The following is a 26362-nucleotide window of genomic DNA, read 5'->3' on the forward strand; positions in this document are numbered from 1 at the left end:
TTTGATTAGGCGCCGAGGGAAGAGCCTTGTGAAGCCTAGGAGGAGTTCAGGCACGCAGACGGCAAAAAACGATGCGGCAGTGAGGTTTCGGTTTGTGCTTTTTACTGGCTGCATCATATGATGGGGTTGAACTGTTGAATAATCGTGTTATTATAAATCGACACGGGAGTAAAGGGGGAGTACGGGGGGGATCATGACGTAACCGTTTCCATAGGCGACTGATATGCTGGCTAAACCAATAGGAATCCACACCAGTGGTCCATACCCATCCTCCTTTTGACGTGCATCACATGTCCCCGGCGGTGTTGTGACAGAAAGGAACCAGGCGAAGCGAGATGATTCACGTCCTCCTACTTCCGCCTTCGTCAAAAGCTACGTCAGAGAAACTGTACCAAGATATCTTTAAACTTGTCATGTTTAACATTGTGTCCCATATTGCTTCACATTTAACGCCAAAGTTAAAAGGGATGATAGCGTTACGAGAGAAACACATCTCATTATATTGAATTATTAAAAAAACACAGATACTTTAGTCTGCACCTGTTCTAAAATGACATACTGTTGTATGAACAATGACTTTAATCATTGGGATTGTTGAGATGAGTTAGTTTTTTAAACGTTAAAAATAAACCTCTAAAACGCAGTGGTACGCACCTGTCACGTGGTTTCCAGACGTGGGTTTCCAGGTTTCTCAAGTTGGAGTGTAACTATCTTGACTGTTCTGGCTGGAGACTTCGTCTGTGGTTGTGACAGCGCAGTGGGCGGGACTTTACCTCAGATCAGGGGAGAGAGTCTAGTCTCTGGTGAGACTGAGGGGGAGTTACAGAGAGAAAGGGACCTGGGGTGCTCTTCAGAGAACGGAGTGAGTATTTTTTGTAATTTCTGTGCTACCGCGACAAAATGCCGCAAGACGAGGGCTGCTTCCAAGTGTTATAGATGTTGCATAGAAAGCTCCTTGATGGTTAAGCCTTCATTTATGTGAGCAAAGATCAACGACAGCCACCGGTGGGTTGCTGCCCTGGATAGTTAGCTTTAAACCAAGCTAACATCGTTAGCCAATATTATATCTTTGAGAGATAGTGACATTGGGCGTCTCTTTTTCCCCCCAACCCAGGCACCTCGTCAGTCAGGATGCTACCAGATTTTCTTTAATTTTGCCGAGATAACATTGACTAGTGCATTACCCTGGGCTAAGTTTCACGACTTGTCAAGCTTTTAGAAGTACCCTTTGTGCATTTCACTTCTTTTCAATCAGCAGAAGCTAACGCCAGGGAGCTACTTGGCTAACACTGTACGCTGTAGCCTGGAACGCTTTTTTTCGCTTTTTTTCCCTGCCCGTTTGGACTCCACGCGACAGTCTCTCGTGCACGTTCAGACATCGATCCTCTTCATTTGGAGACTGGTAGCGTGAACTATTGGTGGCAATTTACGACTCGTATAACGTCAAGAGAAGGTTAACGTTACCCGCATTTCATTTGAACGTTTAAAACCCAGAGACAGTTCCGGCGGCGCGCGCTCTACGAGATGTCATTTTTTTCTTCTTCTTTCAAACGTCACGTGGGCTCACCTTTACTGACGGCCAGTCGGTAAGATAACGTTAATGGGGGTTAACGCTGTCTTCTCCGAGTATCGGACTCTACGCCCTGCTTTTGCTCACGCGGACTATTCGGGGAGCCCACACAGGGGGGCACATTTAAGTTATTGTGTCGACTGACATTCAATGGAAACATTTAACGAATATCAGTGACGTTGTAAAGCAACCAGCAACGTCTCCTAATGATGTCAAAGTTGAGCATACGCTCGTTGAATAAATACCCTTTGCCCGGTGTTGGATGCGTTATAACGGAATGCATCACGTATTATCTAAGCTTTCCACCTACTGTTAGTTGATAAAGTATACGAATGCTTTTGTGACCGTTTAATAATGTACAATTGTAAAAAAAGCTTCGCACCTGTTTATATTGCCTGTACGTTTCCAGGTTGATGTAGAGTGCAGCCACTGAGCACCTTTTTGGTGTCTATTTGAAGGGATCACTCCTTATCCAATTAAATAGCACCCGGTTTGCTGCAGCGCCAGCAGTGTCTTCCTGTGTTTGTGTAATGACTTGTGATCCCGCAGTGGTTTGCAAATAGTGTTGTAGTTTTGTCTCAATACATTTAAAGAGGAAATTTAGCTTGAGTTTAAGGAAATAGACTGTTATTCAATGAGAGACTGTGTGCCAGTCACTGTAGAATAGTATATAAGTGATATGTATGTGTGTGTGTGTGTGTGTGTGTGTGTGTGTGTGTGTGTGTGTGTGTATATATATATATATATATATATAACACATAACACAAAATGGTCAGCTAAGCTTTACACGGCCAAGCATTAAAGTCAAATTACTGTGTTACAGTATTTTCTTAATGAATTGACACTTGGTGGTATTCATTTACAGTTTTGAATAGTAATGTCTGAGTTTACTATATGAGAAAACTGTTGGCGCAATGAGTGACATTTCATGTCGAAACAGAGATTTAAGGTTTGTTCATTGAGTCAATTGGACCACTATCTCTTGCTGTGTCTGCACCCTTTGAATTCAGACTGTTGCTGTCACTCAAGAATGCCAAAAATATCCTTTCTTATTCCTTGCTATACCATGCTTTTTCATATTGGCAGACTATTCCCTGTACTGCTCGCCCTGAAGGATACAAGTCAGTATTTTTTAAACTTGTTTTGGAAAATGGTTGTATCTCAGAGGCAAGATCACTTGACCTCCTTGGCTGTGTGGTTCAATTTGATTGTGTTTTTCTTACTTGAATTTCTTGACTTACAACCTTTCAAGACTCTCTTTTCAGACTCTGAGTTTTCATTCTCTATTAGGGGCACACAATGTGAATTAGCCATGCTGGAGAGTCTTATTTCTACTAATTAACATCATAGCTTGCTGTTAAAATTAGTGCTGTTTGCTTCTCATGGCACGGGAGTTTTTAGTAGCGATAGTACATAGCGATAGTCACTGCGTAATGCAGTATACTGAGTACAATTTCTTCCAGGCAGTTCTCGCCTGTCAAGTCTGCCCGCTAACTCATCACAGATGAGTCCCCCTTACAGCAGCTTGATACGTTCATTGTCCTGCTCTGCACTTCAGTCACTTACAAGCATTGCATCCCCCAAAAAAGACTAATGTAGTTAATAGCAACATTTGCTCAAAATGTTCCTGCTTAATATTCAACATTATTTTAGAGACCGGCCATGATACGTAGAAAATCTAAGTTGACATTGACATGGAAAGTTAACAAGTGCAACATATTTATGGTACTATTTACTTATGATGAAGTTTTGCTTATCTTACACTCTCTGTGTGTATTGCAAGTCCAAGGTTATTCCAAACATCATTCATTACTACCTATTCATGCAAAGATACAAAGCAGTAGAATTTTACATGTGTGACTAAAAAAAAAATATGCTTAGTTGCAAAAAAACAAGGAAATAAATCATGTCATACTGGTCTAGTCAATGAGTGAACAATGTCAACCCATGCAGGTCTTTTAATATTTTAAAGAAATATCTTCCATGTCATTAGTTATTTTTGTAATTATCAGCATGCTGTCAAGAACTTGGTGATGTTACTTAAGTGTCACTAAATAAATAAATATTTTTTACTTTTTTTTTAGACTCTTTTTATGAAAGATTTCATATTGTCTTATCTTAATATTAACATATTTCTTACCATCTATAAACAAATCCACTCAGGCAATTTTGTCTTGTGCTTTTGACACTGCCATTACAGCAGTGGCTTAGTCACACTGAATGTAGCCTGTTATTCAGTCTTTAAAACACTAGTATGACATTTTTATGTTAAATGTTTCCGACAAGGAAAAAGCTTGCATTAATATTATTTAAAAGTGCTGTGTAGCAACCTAGTCCTTGCCACTATTGGCTTTCGGACCTAATTTACCTCTACTGTGGTTTATGATAATGTTTTCCACGTATGTTTGGCTATTACAAATTGCCTTCCCTACCACAGGTATTGGTGAAGTATGCTCAACTCCAGTGCGTCCTGAAATTGTAATGGTAAGGACAGCAAGGTCAGGCAGAGGCAGCAAATGGCAAGGCCGCATGACCTCAGGCCACTGAGCTGCTATGTAGAATAACACCTAACAAAGAACACATAGAGCCTTTCATCTTCAAAGTGCCTCGATGAAAGATGCTTCATTTTGGAATATTTTCCATTCTTTGGACATGAAGGACTATGTAACGACGAAATAAAACCCTCTGGCCGTTCTTTCCTCCTAAAGGAAAAAGAATATTATAATACTATCACAGTCATGGTTTAAAGATGACTCCGTAGTATTGAAAGGCTGGGACAAATCTAATTAATTGTTGGTTGGACATTAAATGGTGGTTAAAACAAAATTGTGGTCATTATTTTAACAACAGGATAGTCTTTCAGGACTCAGCAGTGTTTGTAAATTGTTTTGTATGATTGCGCGGCGCCATATGACATCTTACCATTTTCACAGTCGTTGTCACAAAGATTAGAATTTGTACTAATGTGAAGAAACACTGGCATAGTATACACTTGTGACATTTATTGTGCTATAATGATAGCAAGTAAGAGGTTTACATAAAAAGTCCAGCTGTATTGTATTGCATATATTCTGTGTATCTTTTTTTAACAGGCCCTTTTCATGAATATGTTTTGCTAATGTAATTTTTTGCACCATGCAGCAACCTGCTGGTCAGTCTCAATGTGTCGATGCTCCCAAAATAAATATTTTAGGGCATCGCCACATTTAGGGTTTTTGGGGACCAAAAGCTAGAATGTATGTCTCCTCTGTGTTATGATGTAAGAAGACAAAATCACACACCAGTTTCAGGCCAACATTTTCCTCACTTTTCTGATGCAACTTTCCTTTTTGTATTTTTCCTTGTGAGGAAAAACTGGGACAAGATATCACTGATATTCTCTTCATATTCCTGTAAAGTATTTGTTGAAAAAAAAGAAAGACCAAGACATTTTTCTTTCCAAAAAGGTTCAACAGCAACAGTAAAATGATTTATTTAGTAACATAAAACAGCTTCCGTGTTGCATGCAGGAAACATTAGTTTGGATGTGCAGTATAACTTATTCATGAATAAATTACTTAAAAAGTGGTTATTCTGAACCAAATCAAAAGTATTCTTTTACACAGAATAATGTACAGTTACTACACGTCGTGCTGAACCTTTTACATCTGAGTCAAACGATTATGGTCTATTATCATTTTAGATCACGTCTCCCTCCATACATGAAAAGCTGAAGAGGAAAAGTATGTTGATGGTGACACCTCTGACTGTGTTGGCCGGAATTGGCAGCCTGACAGCATTCAAGAGCCGTGTAGAGGTTCATGTCCGTGGGGTGAAGTAGCGCTCTCAGCTGCGAGCCATGCAGCACAAGGAGGACTGGGTGTCTCTGCTTTGTACCCTCCACATTTACATGGCCTGACCCAGTTCAGCAACGGCTAGCGATGGGGGGAGGGGGTAGTCTCGGGAAGCTAAAAATACCACCCCTCGCATTAGGCAGCTCCATTGCAGAGGGATCCCTAGAATTGCTATCCTTGACTTGCATCGAGTTGTTGGCACGTAGAGGTGCACAAACTGCCAGAGGGTTTCCTTAGCGTGGAAACAAAGATATGTGAATATTTCTGAGATGGCCACGACTGTTCTCCGATCCATTCGTTTTCATTTTCCATGACCTTCTTGCTGGGGGGATTTAGTGTACGTGTAGTGTATGTGTGTAATAGCAGCCATAAATAGCTCCGGTAGAGAGGAGACTTGTCACTTACAAGACACTGGTCCTTTGGTAAAACCGCCTCGTATTCGCGCTGAGCTCTGGTTTTGCTTGCCGTTGTGTGGAAAGGGTTAACCTTAGCCTCTGTCATTCAACCATATCATGCCAGCTGTTGGCTTGGAGATCCAATCACAATGATTTTCCACTGTTGTGACATCTGACCTGCTCCGCAACCCGAAACTGTCGCAGCGCAGCAAATGTTGGCACTTCCTTCATCTTGGCGTTGTTGCTGCTCGTGGGGTTAGGGGGTGTGAATGTGGCAGAGGGCTCATGGAGTAAGACACGAGGACAGGGAAATGGAGAGGGCAGAGAATTGCATTCATTACTATAGACTGCACATGTGCTCTGCCCATGCAGTACCATAGACAAGTGAAATGTTCCCACTCTTTGAAGATATGTCCTATAGAGACAAATTAAACAATTGCAAGGCAACATGTCATTGCAAGGTGCAAAAGGACAAAAAAAACACATGACTCCTGAAAAACACTTGTCCTTTTGTTGGAATTTGTGAAAAAGGGCTTCAGTTGGACACAAGGAACTCAAAGGCTTGGTAACAAACCAAACTCTTGTTCTTAGATGTGAAAGGGCGCTCGGATGTGTTCGCTGTGAATTGGCAATAGGCTGCTGAATCCATTACAAATGAACAAGTCGTTCTTTTCTCCGTTTTTATTCAGTTTTCTACTTTGTGTAAGTTTTTTTGTATCCTAATTTCATTTGAAGCAGCCAGGTTTATGGGAAATGATTAACCTCACAAGCCATTGGAAATAATGGGTATCATAAGTACAGTAGTGCCATTGTCGTGTTGTGAGAAAGGCCCTTTGGAATTATTACAATTAATATTACAATAGCATGATGTTATTCAGTTTCTATGGAATTGTATGTGGGAAACTGACACAATACTCTCTTACACTGGAGGCTGTTGATGACAATTAAAGGTTGAATCAAGACGGTGTTCAGCTGTGATGTACGCCAGAACGTATTGTATGGATGACTTTCTAATCCAAGAGATGAGAGATGGGTTTTGTTAGTCATTAAGCAGCAAAAAGATGTTGCATAACTGACTTACCTTACGATTTGACAATATTTTTCACATATAATGGAAGAACATGTATGCCAATATGTCTGTCTTGTCTAACAACTGTCACTTGCACATGCTGTACAAGATGTAGTATTAAATACATACAGCACTATTTCAAAATGCATTGAAGACCTCCCCCTAAACCTGGGGTCAGTACAAGAGGTAAAAGAAGCATTTTCTCTTCAAAATGGCGATTTCGGTGATCTCTCCCACCTCAGTAATACACCCGTCCGTGTAATTAAGCTGTGTAATAAATAATAAATTCTGTCCTGTTTTCCATGGCAGATGGCTCCAAATAGAATCTCAACATGTGACAGAATAGTTTCCAAGAAACTCAATGGAATAAGCTGCAAGCATTCATTTGTGCAGTGAGCAATAATAAAGGCAACATTTTCTCTCCTGCATATTTTTAGTTTTGGTTGTTAGTATGGAGTTGCATGTCTGAAGTCCTGTTTGGTGTAGAGATGGTTTTCTCTCAATCATCTTTTGGTATTTGTTGTAGCCGGAAATGCAGAAAGCGTAAACACGTCCCCAGCTGAGATCACGGCAACACAAAAACGTCCCCGTCTATGTGCTCTGGTGCCTTTGTTTATGGATCATATGGCTGAGTCCAGGTTACCTGTTCCGTGTGAATTATAATTTTCCATCCGAAAGTATAGCGTATTCCGTGGTTTTAAGAAGAACTGAGACCTCTTTAAAACATATTCCCACCTGCCCTCCTTCATCCTTTGTAATTGTATTGTTCTCGTAGTACTCCGTTTCTGTCTGAGCTGCACCGCGGCAAATTCCTATCAACTTGGTCGACATGAATGAATCAGCCTCATTGTGTTGGCTGATTAAAGCTGAATGGAGAGCAGCGCCTCATTACAATGGACTCTCCCATGTAGAGGACCATGGAGATCCCTGATGCCACCGATAGTCTTAATTAGATTAAACGGAAGGCTTTTTCTGAGGTAATCAGTCACTTGGTCACTTGGTCCCGGCTTACTACGTTACCCCACCAGTTATTACACTGCAGGGAAGCTGGGGATTCAGATTTCTTTTTTTTAATTTATCAATGACAAGTTGGTGAATTTCGAAAGGATTTATTTTTATTTTTATTATTTTTAGACGACTGCTTCTGAAATAAATCAATTTGACAAAATTGCACAAAATTGAAAATTATATTATTACTTCCGCTGAAAGGAGTCCGTAGACGGAGATCAGAACTGCGTCCATAGCAGCTGGTCTGTTATTCATAGCGGCGGTCTGCCATGCAGAAATAACAGACCGTAGGATGCCTTAATGGCCCAATTACAATACAGTATTCAACAAAGCCTGCATGGCCACCTCAAGAAAAAGGTGCCGCATCCAGCACAGGCCACTCCGAGCGCTGCTCACTGAAAATATCTCAGCTTTTCAGAAAAGCGCTGATGTCGTGATGTAGAAAATGGAGGAAAAGCTTGATCATTATAAAAAAAAATAAAAAAGCCAATTTTTTTAAACAAATTGACCGGGTTGACACAGAATGTTGCTGGTGAGTGGTGTGCTTTACAATTGTAGGTTGCATTTCCGACATTTAGAGCTTGTATTTAGTTTTCTAGCAATCATATCAGACAAAATAATATATTGAAATGAGAATATGCACGCTTTTGTTTAGCAGGTATACATTTGTCTCATTGTTTGTTGGCTTGCTACCATTAAAGGTCCACAAATGTTTTCATACTCTCCAGCAAAATTGTTCAGACCAATCTAGCATTTTATGTGTTTGAAGTGATTGTTTTTGTTTAGACCACAGTTAAACAAATCTTGAATAGTTATCTGTATTGTCATTATAATGTCAATTCAAATCCAACAAACACAAAAGACTAGCAGCGGGGAGATGGAGAGGGGAGAGGACTACAGTTTCCTTACATTTTCTATGCAGGGAACACCCCGGGAGCAGCTCCGAGCAGATTGATTACTGAATGCTAATGTTCCGCTCTGCTCACATACTGAGAGCAGAGTGCACATTACCTGATAAGAGTTTGTTCCAGACGACAAAACTATTATTATTTTATTACAACTCAAGGAGGCTAATCCAAATCTCTTGGCAATGGCTGCAGGCAGTTTTGCAAATGACTTCGCTAATTGTCTCAGCAGCCAAGTGGTTTTGTCTAAGAGTATCCATGTTTGCTCTTATGCAGGAGTAAAAAGCTTCAACAAAAGTGTCTGTGTTTGTGTACTGTAGCTGTATGATGACATAAAGTAACAGAAATGGTAACATTGTTAAACACGCTACATCAAAACATTGCATCACGAAAGATCAGAAAAAGTTCACACAAGGGTATATTTTTTGTCAATATAAATGTGTCCATCTATATAGAGAAAAAAATTGGTTGTATTTACCACGAAAATTATAATATCATGAAACCTTTCATTGCAGGCCTCCTAAAATCACATCATTGTGGGTTTGCTTTTGCTTGTGAGAACACCGCTAGATATGATGCATAAACCAGTGTGTCATAAAATGAAGGTTGCCTGGACAGTTTGTGCAAATACCAGTCATGAGTTGTCAGTGTAATTTTAGCAAATGCATAGGGAACCCTGCTGTACATGTAGCAAGGTTACTGACACTTTTTTTTTTTTGTATGTTTGCTCTTCTCTTTCAGATCTGCATTCATGGTGATCTCCGCCTCTGTGGGTGATCCTCAGTCACCATGAAAGACTAGGAACTCAGCTCTCCAAGGGAAATGGCTTGTTTTGTAATATCCCTGCCCTGCTACCTGCCGTATGACTCCAGCTGCCTCTGAAGAGCCTGTCAGCTGTTTATGGGAACTACCACTGCGTTCGTTCTCTTGAGGATTTAAGCTTTTCCAGGACAATACTTTTTCTCCTTTGTTTTTAACCCCCACTGTTGAGCCAAAGCAGCAACGCTTATAGAGAGGGGAGCCGGCGAGACAATGGCGAACAACTCGTACAGCGGGGTGAAGAACTCCATGGTGGAGGCCAACCATGATGGAGAGTTTGGCTGCACGCTCAAAGAACTGCGCTCCCTTATGGAACTGAGAGGCGCAGAGGCACTAGGCAAAATTGGGGATTCTTATGAGGATACTCAAGGACTCTGCAGCCGGTTAAAAACATCACCTATAGATGGTAGAGTAATGTTTCTCCTATACTCAATATAATGTCTTTTGTTTAATTGGATGAAATGCAGCATGTTTTTACCTCTGTGCTACCAGCGAGTGCTGTCGGAATGCTAATGGGGTGCACACATAGTTTTGGAGGCGTGTCATTGGCCATATCATCCACATTGTGGATACCTTGACATCACTTCCTTGGAAAACTCATATGCCAGACAGGTGGCCGGGCAGGCTGGCTCTGACCTGGGCCAGTCCTGCTCTATTTCAAGGCCTCTGGATATGTCCCTTGCACCCTCCCTCACTCCCTCCCTCCTTTTTCACCTCTGTGTCTGTGTGTGCGTGTCTGTGTGTCTCTGTGCTTCAGACAGACCAGCTGTCTGCCTGGGCACAGCACCAGGCTGCAGGCAGGTCAATGTCCCACATGTGGCGGACAAAACGGGAGGCTGTAAGGCTGGTTAGTAATGACTTGAACATGTTCAAGGGAAGGAGTGAGTTCATCTTTTAAATGTCTCCTCTGTGTAACTGTTACGCCACCAAACTCTTCACCATGAATATTGAAGGGACTTTTGGAAAAATTGCCAGTTATGCCGCAGAAAGAAACTCTCTAAAGCAGTGGTGGTTGACAGCTGACAGACCCTCTATTTTTTCCCTACCGTTCTTTATTTTTCTCTCTCTCTCTCTCTCTCTCAGTTGTTCCTCTATACACAGTCCGCCTAATCGCCAGAATGACCTTGACTGAACTCTTACGGGAGGGGATTTTCAGTTTGATCCCAGATTAAAACGGCACCGCATATTCACTGTAGCAGCAATAGTCCTCTGTATGCAGTGTCTCAAAGCAAGCAAAAAATGTCCTAGGCTACATTGTATCAAAAGGAAATCATCAAATGCCAAACTATATGACTGCTCAAAGTATCTCTCATTCAAGAATTACTAGCTTGCAGTTTAATTCGTGACCTTTTAATTAATTGAGAACATGTTCAAGGCACACCATGCAGTCTCCTTTGCTGCTTTCATTGTCTGTTATACAGGCCTGTAAACCAATGTCGCTGAAGAGAAATTTCCAAATATAATTTTGGCAATTGAGAGGTAGAGTGTGAGCTGCCCAAACACGCATGAGCTGTGTCAAGTTGTTGAACACAGAGTCCTGTCATATTTGTAGTATGAGTGACATTGGTGGTTTCATTTAAGTGCGTCCTTCGCCGCTCATTCTACTGAGTCTGTGCAACTAAAACAAAGAATGTGGATTGTTGAGTCTCGTCAGCTTTTTCAGCATTGTGATACATGGCACAAATCAACCTTGGCACATAAGTGGATGCTGTGTAGGTGTTTGAGTAGTTAAGATAATAGTGCAAACATGTTTGGAATGCAAAACTACTTTCAACCTCTGCTATAAATGTACACTTTTCATCTATATTCTGCGTATCCTCAGTCTGTATTTATATCTGCAGATCATCAAACATGTTTTAAGAGAATATTAGATTGTTTCTAGATTCCTAATGAGAACAAATCTTTTGATAAAATGGCCTGCTACTTTACAAACCCATGGCAGCATTTAGAAAAGCTTATTTTTTCTCCTGTAGTTATTTACAATTTCCCTTTACTGATGAGCTTGAATAGGTCCACATTTAGCTTCCACTCGCAAAAGGTGCTGTTTCACTTGGTACGCAGCCACTGAGATTTGACACTTTCAGTTTCAATCGGCTCATTCGTCATTAGCTTGGGAAATTAAGCCGTCATTTAAGATTACAGAAGCTTGACAATTGAAAAGGGATTTCTAATTAGTTGGTTGGTCATTTCGCGAACATCTTAAACCAATCCCTTTGCTAATCCGGCACATTTCCAACCCAATTTTTTTTTCATTTAAATAAGTTTGACTGAACATCTCTGTTGCTGCTGTGCATGGCTGTACCACTCTACTTTGTGTTATTTATTAGCACTGCAATTCTCCATGCTTTTTTGTTATAAGGCTGGTTATCTCAAGATCTAACATCTCTCACTTCAGTTAGATTTCAATTCACTGGGCTGTGAATCAGATTTATTTTGATAATTAACATACTGGTGCTCTGAGTTTTAAAATAGTTAATTATGTGTACTGTGCTTTCTAAATTGTAGTAAAGGACATCTTATTCAAATATTACCTTTTTAAGTCTGTTTGACAAATGTGAAACATTAACCCAGTAAGACTGCTGTAGAATAATATAATAAAAGCCTGAAGGCCAAAAATCACACAGAGAGAATATAACTTTTTTCAAAATTATTCATTTTTAAGACTTTTATTGCCTTTTTATTAGAACAGCTGGAGGGAAAGAGATGCAGCATTGTGCGTCAGTCGGATTTGATTTTAAACAACTATGTGCTTTAACATTTCTCCTCATAGGTTTGCTCGTGTTGTACTTCTCAAAACAAATCCTGTTTCCATAGTGGTGTGGATCCCCTTGTGTTTTGGAAAGAGAGAGCTCACCAATACCTGAAGCTCCCGCAGGTGGCCTAGTGTTATTTGTTCACTTCCTCTGTGCATGCAGACAGTTTTTTTTATCTGGTGCTTTCTCTGCTTCAGTAAGTAAACGAGATGAAACAAGTCCCAGCTAAGTCTCAGTTTCCCCTCCCTCTGTTTAAATGTTTCTAAGATTTATATAACCGAAGACACAACTAGAAGGGGGAAGAAAAGATAATAGGGGAACCCCACCACGTTTTGACACATCAAATCAGTTTACTCGTCATGGGGAGTACTTCTCATTTAGTTAAACGATTGTATAATGTTCTCTGTGGCTCTTGTACGAGCTTTGTCGAACAGGCAAGCGAAAATAACACCAGTGATTTGTCACCAGGGTTACCTTAGCGTGGCCTTGGATGTGACACATTTTTAACTGGAAGCCTGCATTACGTATTTGGGGGCATGGCAATTGAAAAACATGGGTGTTTACTAGGCAGGGAGGATCCAGTGAAAAGGCCCTATTGAGTTGCATTATGGAAAAGTTTAGAGAGAGAGTGTGTCTCGTCCAAAGGAACGTGAGGTAGGCTGAGGTGACGGACTTTGTCAATGGCAAGTCCCACGTAAGTGGAAGCAATGCTGCTGTCTGGCGTCTACTTAAATGTTCAATCTCTTGCTTGATGAATCAGGACATGTGAGCCTGTGCTGAATGAGTTGTGACCATTCTTGTTTTTTTTGTAATTTTTATTTGTCTCTCGTGAGTCCCCCAGCTGCTTGTAAGAGCAATACTAAATCACTGGAGCATTGTAACAAAATTCCCATCCTTTTACCACATTTTCTCAGCATTTAATGTCACAGCTCAGGGTCATACTATTGTACTCCAAAGTGTACCCAGATGTCTGTATTTGGGCTTGAGGATGATTTACTTTGGGCACCCAAACAAAAGCTAAAAGGGGCAGTGGATGCCTGCAGCAGTGGAGTCATTACAGAGGTGCAAAGCATCTATAATTTCCATCTATAATTTTAGAAAATGAATGAAATCCCATCATGGTATCAACATTTTTAGCAAACACTATGGACACAACAGCATTATTTGCTGTCTGTTTGTTCTGCATAATGAGATTTGTCAAATAGGCAACGCCACTTGGCATCAATATTATTGACAGTGTTCCTCTATTTTTCCCTTTCATAGATATTATATTCCCTGTTGATTGCGGTGTCAGTATGGTCAAATATTTGGGTTCCAGCCTATTGATCCAGTCGGCTGTGAGCAGAGAAGCTTGTACAATTGGACTGCAATTCTCAAAAGCAGACAGACTCTCTGTATCTATCATTCCAGACCAACACCCTTTCTTTCAATGGGAAGCTGTTAAATGCTAGTTCACACTTAGCAATTTAGGGAATCGCCGTAGCTTGTCTTCATGTCCAAATTCAAAATGATGTGCTTAGATCAGCTTTAGCCAGTAAGTAGATGTAGCATATGGCCAAATCTGCTCCTGTTAGTGGAGCTGTTAAGTGGAACTGGGGTGCTACACTGATCAGTTTATAATCTTTGGCTTGGAAGCTGTCATTTGTGAGAAGAATTGTTTAGATTTTGGGTTTTACATTGTTTTTAGTTATTAACAATGAATGTATTGGTGATTTTAGAACCTTCAACTGTGAAGTAGAAAACAATCAATTATTAATTATGCCAATTATGTCTATTTGAATAGTTGGTCAGATTTACTTGTACAAACCATTCAGATATTTAGTGTTTTAGTAGATTAGTGGTTTAGCCGAGCCTGCTGCCAGTATGGCTTCCTAGGCAGAGTTTTATCTCATTCATTGGTCTTCCCAGAATTCCAGAGTAGGGTGTATTACAACTACACATTTCTTTGTTTAAATTACACGATAATACTCATTTAACACTAGTTTTGGAAGTAAAAAGAGGAATGTGGACAGTACAGAGTTGATGGATAAAAAAGAAAAAATACCAATATAGAAAGAATACCCCAAAGATTGTTGTGTATTAACATACAAAAGTGTTTCTTTTAAATAACAGGAAAAGTGAAAGATGTACTTTTCTTCTTTTTAGCATTTGAGTGGACTTTGTCTCCACTCGATGTGTCTCTTGATGAAACATTGTTTTGTTCTATAGCATTGTTTTTGTATCTACCTCGTAAATACGATGTTTAATTCAGTTGCTACCCAGAAGTACCTTTTGTGTAAAACCTAATAATCTGCTCTTTACGTGATAAAAGTAATACTATAACTAGAGCAGCTATTATGGGAATCCTATAATCCAATTATCCATGTTAGACTCTGATGAGTATAATCATATTACCATACCCAGATTTGGGGTTAACCTTTTAGCAATGTGAACATCTTTGTCTCCTTTAATACTGACACAACGCACATTAAGTGAACTAACAATTTAGCGGAGACTCTTGTGGGAATCAAAAAACACAATGTAAATGGTCTGTAGACACGTACATGTCATGACTCACTTCTGTCATTCAGACGGGGACTATATCTAGGAGAAAGGGAAGTAGAGCGCACAATGTCATTTATTCAATCATTCTTATCAACAGTTCCCATCTAAGGTCTGGTTAAGTTCAGATTTTCTGTTGACGTAAGAAGACACAGTGCAGGATTTCCCTCTTTGCTACCTTTTGTTTACACAAAGCAGGGTATTAAGTGCATGAAACCTATTCTCTTGGAAGTGAGATTGCTTTGAAATAGTGTGTCCGGTGAGCAGTGTCTCATTGTACTGGACAGTGTGCTGGCACATCTCTGCCTGCACACAGTTATGTAACGGCAGTAAAAGAAAAATTGTGACCCTGTTTCATTCAATTGTGACATGCCCAGAGTGAAGGCTTACCTCCTTGACCCCTCGCTATAGTCTGAAATGACAGTACCTGGAGGGGTCAGCTGGGGACAAGCATCCAAATTAAATGGTTAATGATTAGCTGCTTGACTTGAGACGCACGCCGGGTGCTAAAATGATGTGAGGGGCCATGGCCGACCTATTTTCTGTTTGTGTATCCAATGGAGGGGCGACGTGTTGACCGTCCTCTGTCACTTGTATTTATTGCTCTAATGCAAAGGGAAAATGTGGTGTAAAATTGAATGGGGTATTAGCTGTCAGCATGTTTTCATTAGAGGCGTAGAGAATCAAAGCAGACGGTGAGAGACAGCCAGGGAGCAGCAACAGGCAGCTCTGCAGGATTAACCCCATAGCCTTTTTAATTTGCTGTTCTGGTGAGTCATCATCATTGTTCTTTAACTGTAGAAGTTATTAATTGATAATGAAAATAATCTGTTGTTGCTTCCCCATTATTACTCTTCAATGAGGATTGTGTAATACACAATTACTCCTAAAATGAAATAAAGCATCAGTGTTAGATTTGGTATGTAACTATCACTTTAACATTAATTTATAAACCACCAGACAATCCCAGAATACACTGACTGCAGTTTAATAACAGTTGACATTTTACATGGTGTCAGAAAGCAATCAAAATGTTAACAAGACAAGAAGATAGAATTGATAGTTGCTTGGGGTGGATATCATAAAATGCCTATACATAATTGTGAAGAATAATATCCAGACAATATAAGGTATCCTAGTGCTCTTATATTGCACACTATTAGAGTGAAAGGAAGGAAGTAAGGCAGTGTGTAAATATATAATTAGATAGCAGGAATGCTAAAAGTAATTATTTCTTTGAGAGATGTACAATGTCTACTACAAGTAGTTATTCACGTAAACAGTTGCAGACCGTTTCTTTTTTACTTTGCAAAATATGTTTGCCTGAAATAACCAAAATCTACCTCAAGTCTCTAGAGCTGCAACTAACCATTATTTTTATTTTCTATCAATCTACAGGTCATGTTCTTGCTTAATTTTAAAGCCCTTAACAACAGCGGCCCAAGGAAATGTATTCATGTTGCTTGTTTTGAAATATATTTTGAATATATGTCTCATAGTATACATGATAAGAAAAGAAGCCAGCCTTCACATTTCAGATACTGAAACAGACAATTTTTCCAAGACAAATGACGAGAGGTTCCGTTGATCGACTCTCTACTTCAGTGTCCTTCATCACTGCTCTCCTTTGACAGAACTTCAGAAAGAGAATTGTCCAATTTGCAAACTAACAACTTGCTTCACTCCCTGTTTTCACGGCATTATCATTATCCAAATATCCAAATGTGGTGTCATGATTTGTACTTCGATTGTGTTTGTGTGCGTCTGTCTCTCCCTCTCTCTGTCTGTCCATACGTTGACCCAACTGATCCCCATCTCTATTAAGACACCTCTACTCCAAGTGCAGCTTCCCTTTAGCCAACAGCAGCTCCACTCTTTATTAGTCTAAGTCCCTTGCCTCCTCACTCCCACCCACGCGCATTTGCCGGTTCATAGTAGTTTCACACAGTCACTCTTCCCTGAAACACCCCCCCCGTCCCCACGACCCCCCCGTCCCCTCATTCTGCTCCACCTTCTTTCTGCCACACGACACACACAGAGCTCAATCCAGTCTACACAGCCACCCACACAGTCAGTCGGCATGAATAGAACTGAAAAAAACTGTCACGCATCATCAAATGTGCAAAGGCCCTTTTGAATATATGACTGTGCCTTGAATGTGGAGGCATTTGAATGGTTGCCTGCAGAATGCTCTCTGTGCACATGGATGAATGGGTCTCAGGCCAACCACACGTGTGATGTGTCAGAGAGATGACTATAACAGGACAGGACAGTAGTATACATAAGCACCTGTGAGTCTAAAGCTGATTCAATCTCCCTCGTCAGTTGGTCATTGTATTTGTAAAAAAGGCAGTTCATGGGATTAGATATGACCTCTGGTCTGGTTTTGCAAACCTGAAAGAGGTAAAAATGTTTGACATACCCACAGAATGTGTGTCATTGTTTAGCATTGTCGCCCCCATAGTGTCCTGTCAGAAATGCTGATTCTTTTTGGGCTTAATGTTTTTGGAGCCCCAGGGACTAGAGTACGGCTCACTGACTTTTACTTTTTTGAGATGAGTTGTCCTCCTGTGAACTAGGATGTGAATATTTAAGAGTTGTATGTTTGTCTAACATTCAAATCCAAGACAGATTTAAAAATGAAGCTCGTACCAATCAAATGCCTTTGTTTTTTTCTTCTCTCTCTAGGTCTAAGTGGACAGCCTGGAGACATTGAGAAGCGGAAAACAGTGTTTGGGGAAAATGTAATACCGCCCAAAAAGCCCAAAACTTTCTTACAGTTAGTGTGGGAGGCGCTACAGGATGTCACACTGATTATCCTAGAAGTGGCAGCCATAGTTTCACTAGGCCTTTCTTTTTATAGACCTCCAGATGCCGAAAGAGAACGTAAGCATCACTTCATTACAATCATGTTCTATGTTCAACAAATGTTTGTCAGTTGCTTGTCCCTGACTCAGTCATCTAGTTAATTTATTTTATGGTAAAAATCTCATGTAATGTCCTCTTTTCTTAATGTTTTACACTGCATTTATTCCTCTCAGTGTGTGCATGTAATTGTGCCGAAGTGATGGAATGATGTGATAAGAGAGGGTGATTTATGGGAGAGTTGTTGGTGAACTTGTATTAAGATTGTCCCTTGTCCCTCTGCAGACTGTGGAAGGGCAGCTGGCGGTGCGGAGGATGAAAATGAGTCAGAAGCAGGATGGATCGAGGGTGCCGCCATTCTTCTGTCAGTTATCTGTGTCGTGCTGGTGACGGCGTTCAACGACTGGAGTAAAGAGAAGCAGTTTAGGGGCCTACAGAATCGCATTGAGCAGGAGCAGAAGTTTACTGTCGTCCGTGGAGGACAAGTTATCCAAATTTCTGTGGCTGAGATCGTGGTGGGCGACATTGCACAAGTAAAATATGGTAAGAAGAGACAGTGATGTGTATTGAGGTCATTTGATGGATATAATGCTTCGGGTTAACACTGTGTAACCCAAGGTTGATTAAAAAAACTGAACACTTTTGTGTACACTGTTGCTCCCCCAAATTAAAGATGTCTTTTGCGTGTGTGTTTCAGGTGACCTTTTGCCTACTGACGGAGTCCTGATCCAAGGCAATGATCTTAAGATTGATGAGAGCTCACTCACAGGGGAGTCGGACCTTGTCAAGAAAACGCAGCAAAAAGATCCCATGCTGTTATCGGGTAACACGAAGCCTCACATTTTAATTTGCATAAATTAAATAATTTAAGTTATCTCCTTGCTGGTTGTCAACAGAAGACATTTATGGTTGTGATTTTTGAAAGGGACTTTGATTGAAAACATCACAGTGCCTGTTATTTTGCCAGGCATCTTAACATGCTACTAATATATTATTTATAACAAATGATCCATCTGCAAAACTGACTGAGCTGAATTCATTTAAATAATTCAATACACATCTTCAGTCTGGCTTTATGGGACGCCAGTCTTTATTTATATTAAATGACAGATAACCTTTGTGCAATATCATCATCAAAATAAAATTGTTTTTTTAAATATTTGATCTGCTTTCCTCAGCTTCCTTAATATACCTATGCCTGAGGCAGTGAGGTCATTTGACATTATCATATTGAGTTTGACACCTACTGTTCAAAGCAGTGTTCATTATTTAATGATCACCAATTATGTATAATGCTACAAATTGAAAAATGAATATCTTTTCATTTGAAAATAATTAACAAGAAATAATCATTTGCAGCTGCAGATTGAAAATTATCGAACTGCAAGAATTCATCAGTATGCAGTGGAGTACACACCTCCAGCTTCCATGTCAATTTGTATGGCTTTGTTTTTGCGGCATGTTGGAACGGAGGGATTTGACCACATTAACAACAAGGTCATTTTTTCAATTAATAATTTGACAATGAAGCATTCTTCACCTGGGACAAGTTGTGGGCTACTGGCAAAACACAGCTTGAAATTTTGAGACGTACATACTAGAACTCAATGTGAATTCTAAGATATATAGAATTGAATCCAACTCTGTATAGAATGGAATTCTGGAATGGAATTTTGCTATGGAATTCTGGAATGGAATTTGGGTTAGGGCTAACCCTAGGGTTGGGGCTAACCCTAAGATTAGGGTTAGAATTTTCTTTTGCAAATGTTTAATGTTGCAAAAGAGCAGGTGTTAAATTACTTAAATAACCAACAATGTGTGTGCCTCTTGGGATGTCTTTTATCTTTAGTTTGCGGTCTATGCTGCGATAAGACTTAAACTGCTGTCATGGAAACAGTTTACTGAGAGGCTACAAACTTCAACACTATGTCCACAACACAAAAGTTGCAGCATCATCACAGTTTGTATTTCCTAACACACAAAAATGAAAACAGCAATCAGAATTTGAGAAGAAGTGTGTAGGAATGCTGCAAAAAGACTTCTTGTTTGGTTCATCTGGCTCTCTACTGTCACAACTCCAAGAAGGGAGGAGTGGCCTCTTTTGTGTGTGTGTTTGTGTGTGCACACGCATTGCTCCAACACTGCTTTTTGATTTCCCTTAAGACAGGCTATATCCCTTCTGCAGTCACTCTCACGAATGAAAGGAAGGCATCCTCTAATTAACCAAGGCATGAGAGAACTTTTAAATGCTTTGTACTTTTCCGTCTCGCGCTCTGTTTTCACTCCCTTTTTGTCTGACTTTAGAGCTTTTTTGCTTCTATTGTTTGCCTTTTCTGTGTAAATCGATAAGATTTTCCTGTGTTCTGAAAATGATGCAGACTCACAGATCTCTGGAGAGTCCTCTCAGATTCCCATTAATTCACCCAGACTGACAATTGGCTTTTGATTAAAGGCTGTTGATTAATGGTTTGGGGGATATCAGGGATCAGAGACTGTTTCTTTCTCTATTTATTTCCAGCGCACCATTCCTTTTGTATTTATTGCCTCTATTGAAAAAAACTATTTTGTTCTTGTGTGTTGCTGTAAAAGCCACTTGAAAGTCTGGCTTAACCACGCAAGCAACATTTATTCTGAACCAAAATGAAAACGTCAAGGCTACAAATAAAATCTTGTGAGCAAAGTGTCAGTCAGATACTGTACATACGCCTTTCCTCTATGACTTACATTTTATTTTCCTCTGTCCAAAGGCACCCATGTAATGGAAGGCTCAGGGAAAATGTTGGTCACTGCTGTGGGTGTCAACTCTCAAACTGGAATTATATTTACTTTACTTGGGACCTCTGAGGATGATGAGGAAGATGAAGAGGAAAAGAAAAAGGAAAAGGAGGAGAAAAAGAAACAGAGAAAAAGTTAGTATCCTTTACTTATTTCCCTTCCTTGTTCTGTTGTGTATTTCATATGAAAAGTCCATCATCACAGAAGCAGATTCAAGGTATTAAAGTTACTTTTCATTATCGATTGATATGACTATTCTTTTTCTTGAATAATCTTTTTGTCTCAAGAAAATGTGAAAATGCCCTTTTCCAGTTCCCAGCAGTCCAAGTTGATGCTGAAAAGGGTCAACCCGTTTTTTTAATGATATGTCATACAATCACAGCAGTGATTTCTTGCATTGCAAGAACTATCAAAGACAACTGACATACTTATCCACATAACATACTTATACATACATATTTTAAGTAGTGGCTAATGGCACATTTACTGTGTTTTGCCCACTAATTGTTTTTAAGTACTACAACTGACTAGACGGTGCAATTTTCCACAGTCAAGAAGCAGGAAGGTGCTGTGGAAAATCGTAAAAAAGGTAAGTTGCTTGCCCATACATGCGCGCGTGCGCACAAACATATATATATATATATATATACACACACACACACATATACATACATACAAGTGCTATGCTTGCAACGGAAATTTTATTTATTTTATATATATATATATATATATATATATCCATATCCGTAGCAAGCTTAGCACTTACCTTAATGTGGTAGCCTTCATATTTATCAATGGCTCCCTCCCATTTAACACCACCAGATGTAAGTCAAAGCCTCTATTTGTTTATAATTGGCTGCAGTTGTTTTATGCAGTTACCGGTAATGAGGAGTTGCATGTTTTTGCATGTTAGTTTATTGGTACTGGCTGTTCTTGCCTATCCATTGTACTGTCTGGCCCTCCCTTCTGTCTCTATCTCCTCTTTTCTCGTCCTTGCCTGGCACATTGCGCTTTGAGCAGCAGGTGCTACTGAATCCAGTTATAGCGATTAGTGATGAGGAGATTAAAGCCATGCAACAATTCTGGAGCCAGAACATCTGCTTTCCCACCCATCTCTCTCCCTCAGGCCCCCACAATTGTATTTCTATTGATGCCCCAATATGAACTATTTAGAATCAAACTGTAGGACTTGTACAATTTCAGACTGACAACAATGATAATGAGGCTGTTTAGTGGTCACTCAGCCAGCTAGCCAGGCTTGTAGTCCTGCTGGGACTCTATGATCAGTTGTGCTTGGGTCTGTGACCACAACCCTGGCGCAAGTCCCTGGTGCACAGATTCCCTCTGCCTGCCAGGAATCAACAGTAATCCTTTAGACTGAGATTACACAGGCCATGTAAAAGCAGAACAAGCCGCAGTCCACAGCAGCTGCAGTAGCCCAGTGTTAATGCCCTACCTCTTCCTGCTACATACATTCACGCTCAATACCATGCAGCTGTCATGATAAATAGAGCTGTCAGCATTGATAAATTGGACATCTTTAGAAAATAAAAAACATTAGTCCAGGAATGACACCCAAAATGTAATAATTTCAGAAAAAAATGAGAGATGGAAAATTGGCAGTTGTTCTGTAGCGCTCGTGCCCGGCAGAGCTGATGATTTTTATCGTGGTGAGTGACACGACAGAGACCAGCCCCTGCCGGCCTATCAACTGCCTCTCCCCCCTCCTTTGCCATTAGAGGCTTTTCGTTTCCAAGGTTACCTGGTTAGATGTGGGTTTGGGATTCCTGTCAGTTCTGCACATGAAGGATGGGGGTCCTAAGGGATGTTGAGAAAGAGATGAAAGAGATTTATGGGAATTTAACTGGCAACAACGGCTGTGGTTGCTGTCGATTTTGAGCAGGCGATTCCCTAGACAGATCCCAATGCTACCAGCTAGTTAACCTGTTCTTACTTAAATCTTGAGGTGGGAATTTGGTAATTGCACTTCCAAATCTTCCAGCTAATTACTGTGCAGTCTGATCACTGCAAACATAATTAGTGACATTTCCCAAGTTTCATGGATAAAAGGGAAGCAAAAAAAAAAGCTTAATGTTTGAGTGCTGTCACATCTTTTTTACTCTTGGAAGTCTTTCCTTAAAATATAGTGCTTTGTTGTGTTGTACAGTATTTTTTTTTTCTCATACTCTGCTGTGACTATGCTAAATCAAATAATGAATTAACTTTGGAGTCAAATCTTGTCCCAACCTGTTGTTGATGAACGTGTTCTTCTTCACACAACCATAACAGGAAGTACAGCCTGATTAGAATCTGAATATTGTTATTTTTTTAACTTAAGTAAAGTAGAAAACTATTCTGTTTGACTTGAATACATACAGTTAATTCATTCCCTGGTGTAACGGCAACGTTTTTATTTCCGGTTTTACAAATAGGCAAATCTAAATAGGCTGATAGAAGGCTGCAGCTCTTGTTTGTTCTTTGTGTTATGTTGATAACTACCAGACTGGTTTGCTGTTTTTTATAAATCCTGGACTCTGTTTGAATATGAAAATAAAAATCTACTTTTATCCATTAAAATTGCGTGCATCACTGGATGCCACTACAATGTCTAAGCTTATGGTGCAACTGTCAGTTTGTTTCATTAGACAACCTTAATCTTATTCTTTGCTGCAGCTAAAGCACAGGACGGTGCTGCAATGGAAATGCAGCCACTGAACAGCGATGAGGGAGGAGACGCAGAGGAGAAGAAGAAAGCCGGCCCGCCAAAGAAGGAGAAGTCTGTTCTCCAGGGAAAGCTGACCAAACTAGCCGTACAGATTGGCAAAGCAGGTGAGTTGGAAAAAAATGTGTGATTGTGGCACAGCTGAATGCTATGTGCTTTACGCTTGGAACGTCTCAAACGCTCTATAATGTTTGATACTCTCAGGCAATACATTTGTCCAATTGCCGAACCCTAGTGAATGAAAATAATATGATTGATTGATCCTCTTTTTTTCTTCTCCTTCTTTTCTCTTTTGTTCTCTCATTCCCCTCAGGACTGGTTATGTCAGCCATCACTGTCATTATCCTAGTGGTGCTATTTGTAGTAGACACCTTCTGGATCCAGAATCTGCCCTGGGTCAAGGACTGCACTCCCATTTACATCCAGTTCTTTGTGAAATTCTTCATCATCGGTGTCACCGTTCTGGTGGTGGCAGTTCCTGAAGGACTACCACTTGCTGTAACAATCTCCCTGGCGTACTCCGTTAAGGTAAAGTCTCCTAGCGTCTCCTAAGTGACTTATGGCTAATGCTGACCAGCTTACACTTCAGCCTATTACAACTAGTCTTCCAGGCTGTTAAGACAAGGAGAGTTGGATAACTGATACCCTAAACCCAAGCTATTATCCTTTGTGCTGAAGTTGTTAGCCAATTAAGGGCTTCATCCAATTAAGGCACTCATTCCAATAGTGTAGCCTTTACTACACACGTTGCTTTTTCCCCAGATGTAAAAGTATTGTCCAGCACAGAAAATATACTGTTACATTTCGGCTTAGTCATCCTGAATTTAGGTGTGTTTAATCATTTGATTTATTGTTTTATATTCCCACAGAAAATGATGAAGGACAACAACCTGGTACGTCACTTGGATGCCTGTGAGACTATGGGCAATGCTACCGCCATCTGCTCTGACAAGACGGGCACGCTCACCATGAACCGCATGACCGTGGTGCAGGCCTTCATCGGTGAAAAGCACTACAAGAAGCTCCCTGAACCAGAAAACATCCCCGCCTCCATTTTAGACATCCTGATTCTGGGTATCGCAGTCAATTGCGCTTATACTACTAAGATCATGGTAGGCCTGAGGAAAGCAATGTGTAATTTATGTTTCATCAAGAATTTGGCCTTGTATTTTGGCTTTAGGACCATACTTACTGTCTGCCCACCTTTTCCTTCAGTCTCCAGAAAAAGAAGGGGGCCTGCCACGGCAAGTTGGTAACAAGACCGAATGTGCCTTGCTTGGCTTTTCAACTGACCTGAAGCGCGACTACCAGGCTATACGCAACGAGATCCCTGAAGAGAAACTGCACAAAGTATACACCTTCAACTCAGTCCGCAAGTCTATGAGCACTGTGCTGAAGATGGCTGATGGCAGCTACCGTATGTTCAGCAAAGGGGCCTCAGAAATTCTCCTAAAAAAGTAAGACATGTTTTTGTTTTATGTATTGTGTTGTATGGTTTATATATACCTGGATTTTGAAATTGAAGTGATGATGTGATAGTCCTGGGACAGAGGATGTTGTATGTGTATAGATTGTAATCTCCTCTGAGGCAAATTTGTAATTTGGGGCAATACAAAATATATTGAATTGATAATTTCATCAATTCAATTCAATACACTGATGTGTAAGTGACATCAGTTCTGTCCACATACATTATTCTTCTCACTTATAGGTTATCCCAGTCTTTTACTTATTTGTATTTATCACAGCTGACCAAACTTTGCAGTAAATGATATGTGTGATGGCTTAAGCAGCTAAGAAGTTCAAGTGCATCCCACGCAAGCCCCTTACTTTGCGACTTAAAAACAGGCACTGAGAAAATGAGCTGGTAACAACTTTGTAAGCCTCTTAACCAAGCAGGCTTCTTTTTAACCCACAGAGGGCTTAGTGTGAACTCTTATTACTGCAGCTCACCAACGCTTTGTCTTCTCTGCTGTCATCTAAATAATTTTATTAAATTAGGATTCAGCACCTATCTTCTCCTTGAGCCATATTACTCAACTCTCTCCCAATGCCTTTCTTCTTCCAGATATTGTTTTACCTGCTTCTCTACACTTTTACATCAATATAAGATATTAATATCCCTGTTTCACCTATCAGGTGCTATAAAATCGTGATAGCAAATGGCGAGGCCAAGGTGTTCCGCCCTCGAGACAGAGATGACATGGTTAAGAAAGTGATCGAGCCAATGGCATCCGAGGGCCTGAGGACCATCTGCCTTGCATACAGAGATTTCCCTGTGTCCGAGGGGGAGCCTGACTGGGACAATGAAAATGATATCCTCTCTGGACTGACCTGCCTCAGTGTGGTGGGCATTGAAGACCCCGTCAGACCCGAGGTTAGTGGCTATACGTGTAAGGTCGCTAACATCACAATTGACTGCGTACAGAGAACAGCAGCTTATATACTAACTGCTTGTGGGTACACGGAAAGTGTGTGATTATCACAAACACATTTCACAGATGCGAGTGCCGTTAATAGAACTGTTCAGTGCAGCACTAAAGATAAAACCTTTAGTGGAGCAAATTGCTTAGACATGGAGGAATTGACTGCTTTTCATTTGAAAAAAAGTGTTTGTTTTTTTTGGGCCTGTGCTGTTGTCTTTATCAGCTCCTGGTATTGCGCTAGCCTCCACTCCCCTAGGATGAGGTTATGCTTGGAAATTAGTTGTCTGTATGACACTTTGTGGATCCATGTCTGAAGGCAAAAGTGTTTATACCTGATGTAGAGCTACACTCAAAGGCCACAAGAAAAGCCTGCCGTCGTAGAGAGGGAGAGCCACAATATTATTTAAATATGGGGAAATCCGCGTACATTTTCAGTCTAAAAGGCCTTCATTCGGTGATGAAGTAGTTGTGTCACACTTGGCCAATAGTGGCTTGAAATCGGTGTGAATGACTGTTTTGGAAATTTAATGGAACATTAGTACACTGATCCCCATATTCTAACACCAGAGAGGGTTTCCGAAGCTATTTGACAAGCACTGTCGAAGAAGCATACTGGCAGCTCAATGGGTTTGCTTGCTCCACTGGACTGTTGGGAAACGAAGCTTTCTGAGTAAAGCAAGA

The 26362-nt window shown here is 40.4% G+C and overlaps 1 protein-coding gene across 7 annotated transcripts in view; it reads left to right on the plus strand.

Annotated features, from left to right (window-relative positions):
- Positions 1-756: 756 nt before the first annotated feature.
- Positions 757-26362, plus strand: part of atp2b1a (ATPase plasma membrane Ca2+ transporting 1a) — a 35902-nt gene continuing 10296 nt past the window's right edge. The window contains exons 1-12 of one of the 7 annotated variants that reach the window (XM_068586813.1): positions 759-862; positions 9522-10005; positions 17582-17779; positions 18044-18301; positions 18456-18581; positions 20506-20667; positions 21084-21122; positions 23207-23362; positions 23569-23783; positions 24125-24367; positions 24471-24712; positions 25395-25632. In XM_068586813.1, the coding sequence (XP_068442914.1) occupies positions 9813-10005; positions 17582-17779; positions 18044-18301; positions 18456-18581; positions 20506-20667; positions 21084-21122; positions 23207-23362; positions 23569-23783; positions 24125-24367; positions 24471-24712; positions 25395-25632 (2070 nt within the window). In that variant the 5' untranslated portion in view covers positions 759-862; positions 9522-9812. Of the gene's footprint in view, positions 863-9521; positions 10006-17581; positions 17780-18043; positions 18302-18455; positions 18582-20505; positions 20668-21083; positions 21123-23206; positions 23363-23568; positions 23784-24124; positions 24368-24470; positions 24713-25394; positions 25633-26362 lie in introns of those variants that run through there. The other 6 variants (XM_068586809.1, XM_068586811.1, XM_068586814.1 and 3 more) reach the window with 6 other exon arrangements.

The sequence above is a fragment of the Clinocottus analis genome, unplaced genomic scaffold, assembly GCF_023055335.1.
Source record: "Clinocottus analis isolate CAN_PGR_092001 unplaced genomic scaffold, fCliAna1.0.p SCAF_20, whole genome shotgun sequence".
NCBI lineage: Eukaryota > Metazoa > Chordata > Actinopteri > Perciformes > Cottidae > Clinocottus > Clinocottus analis.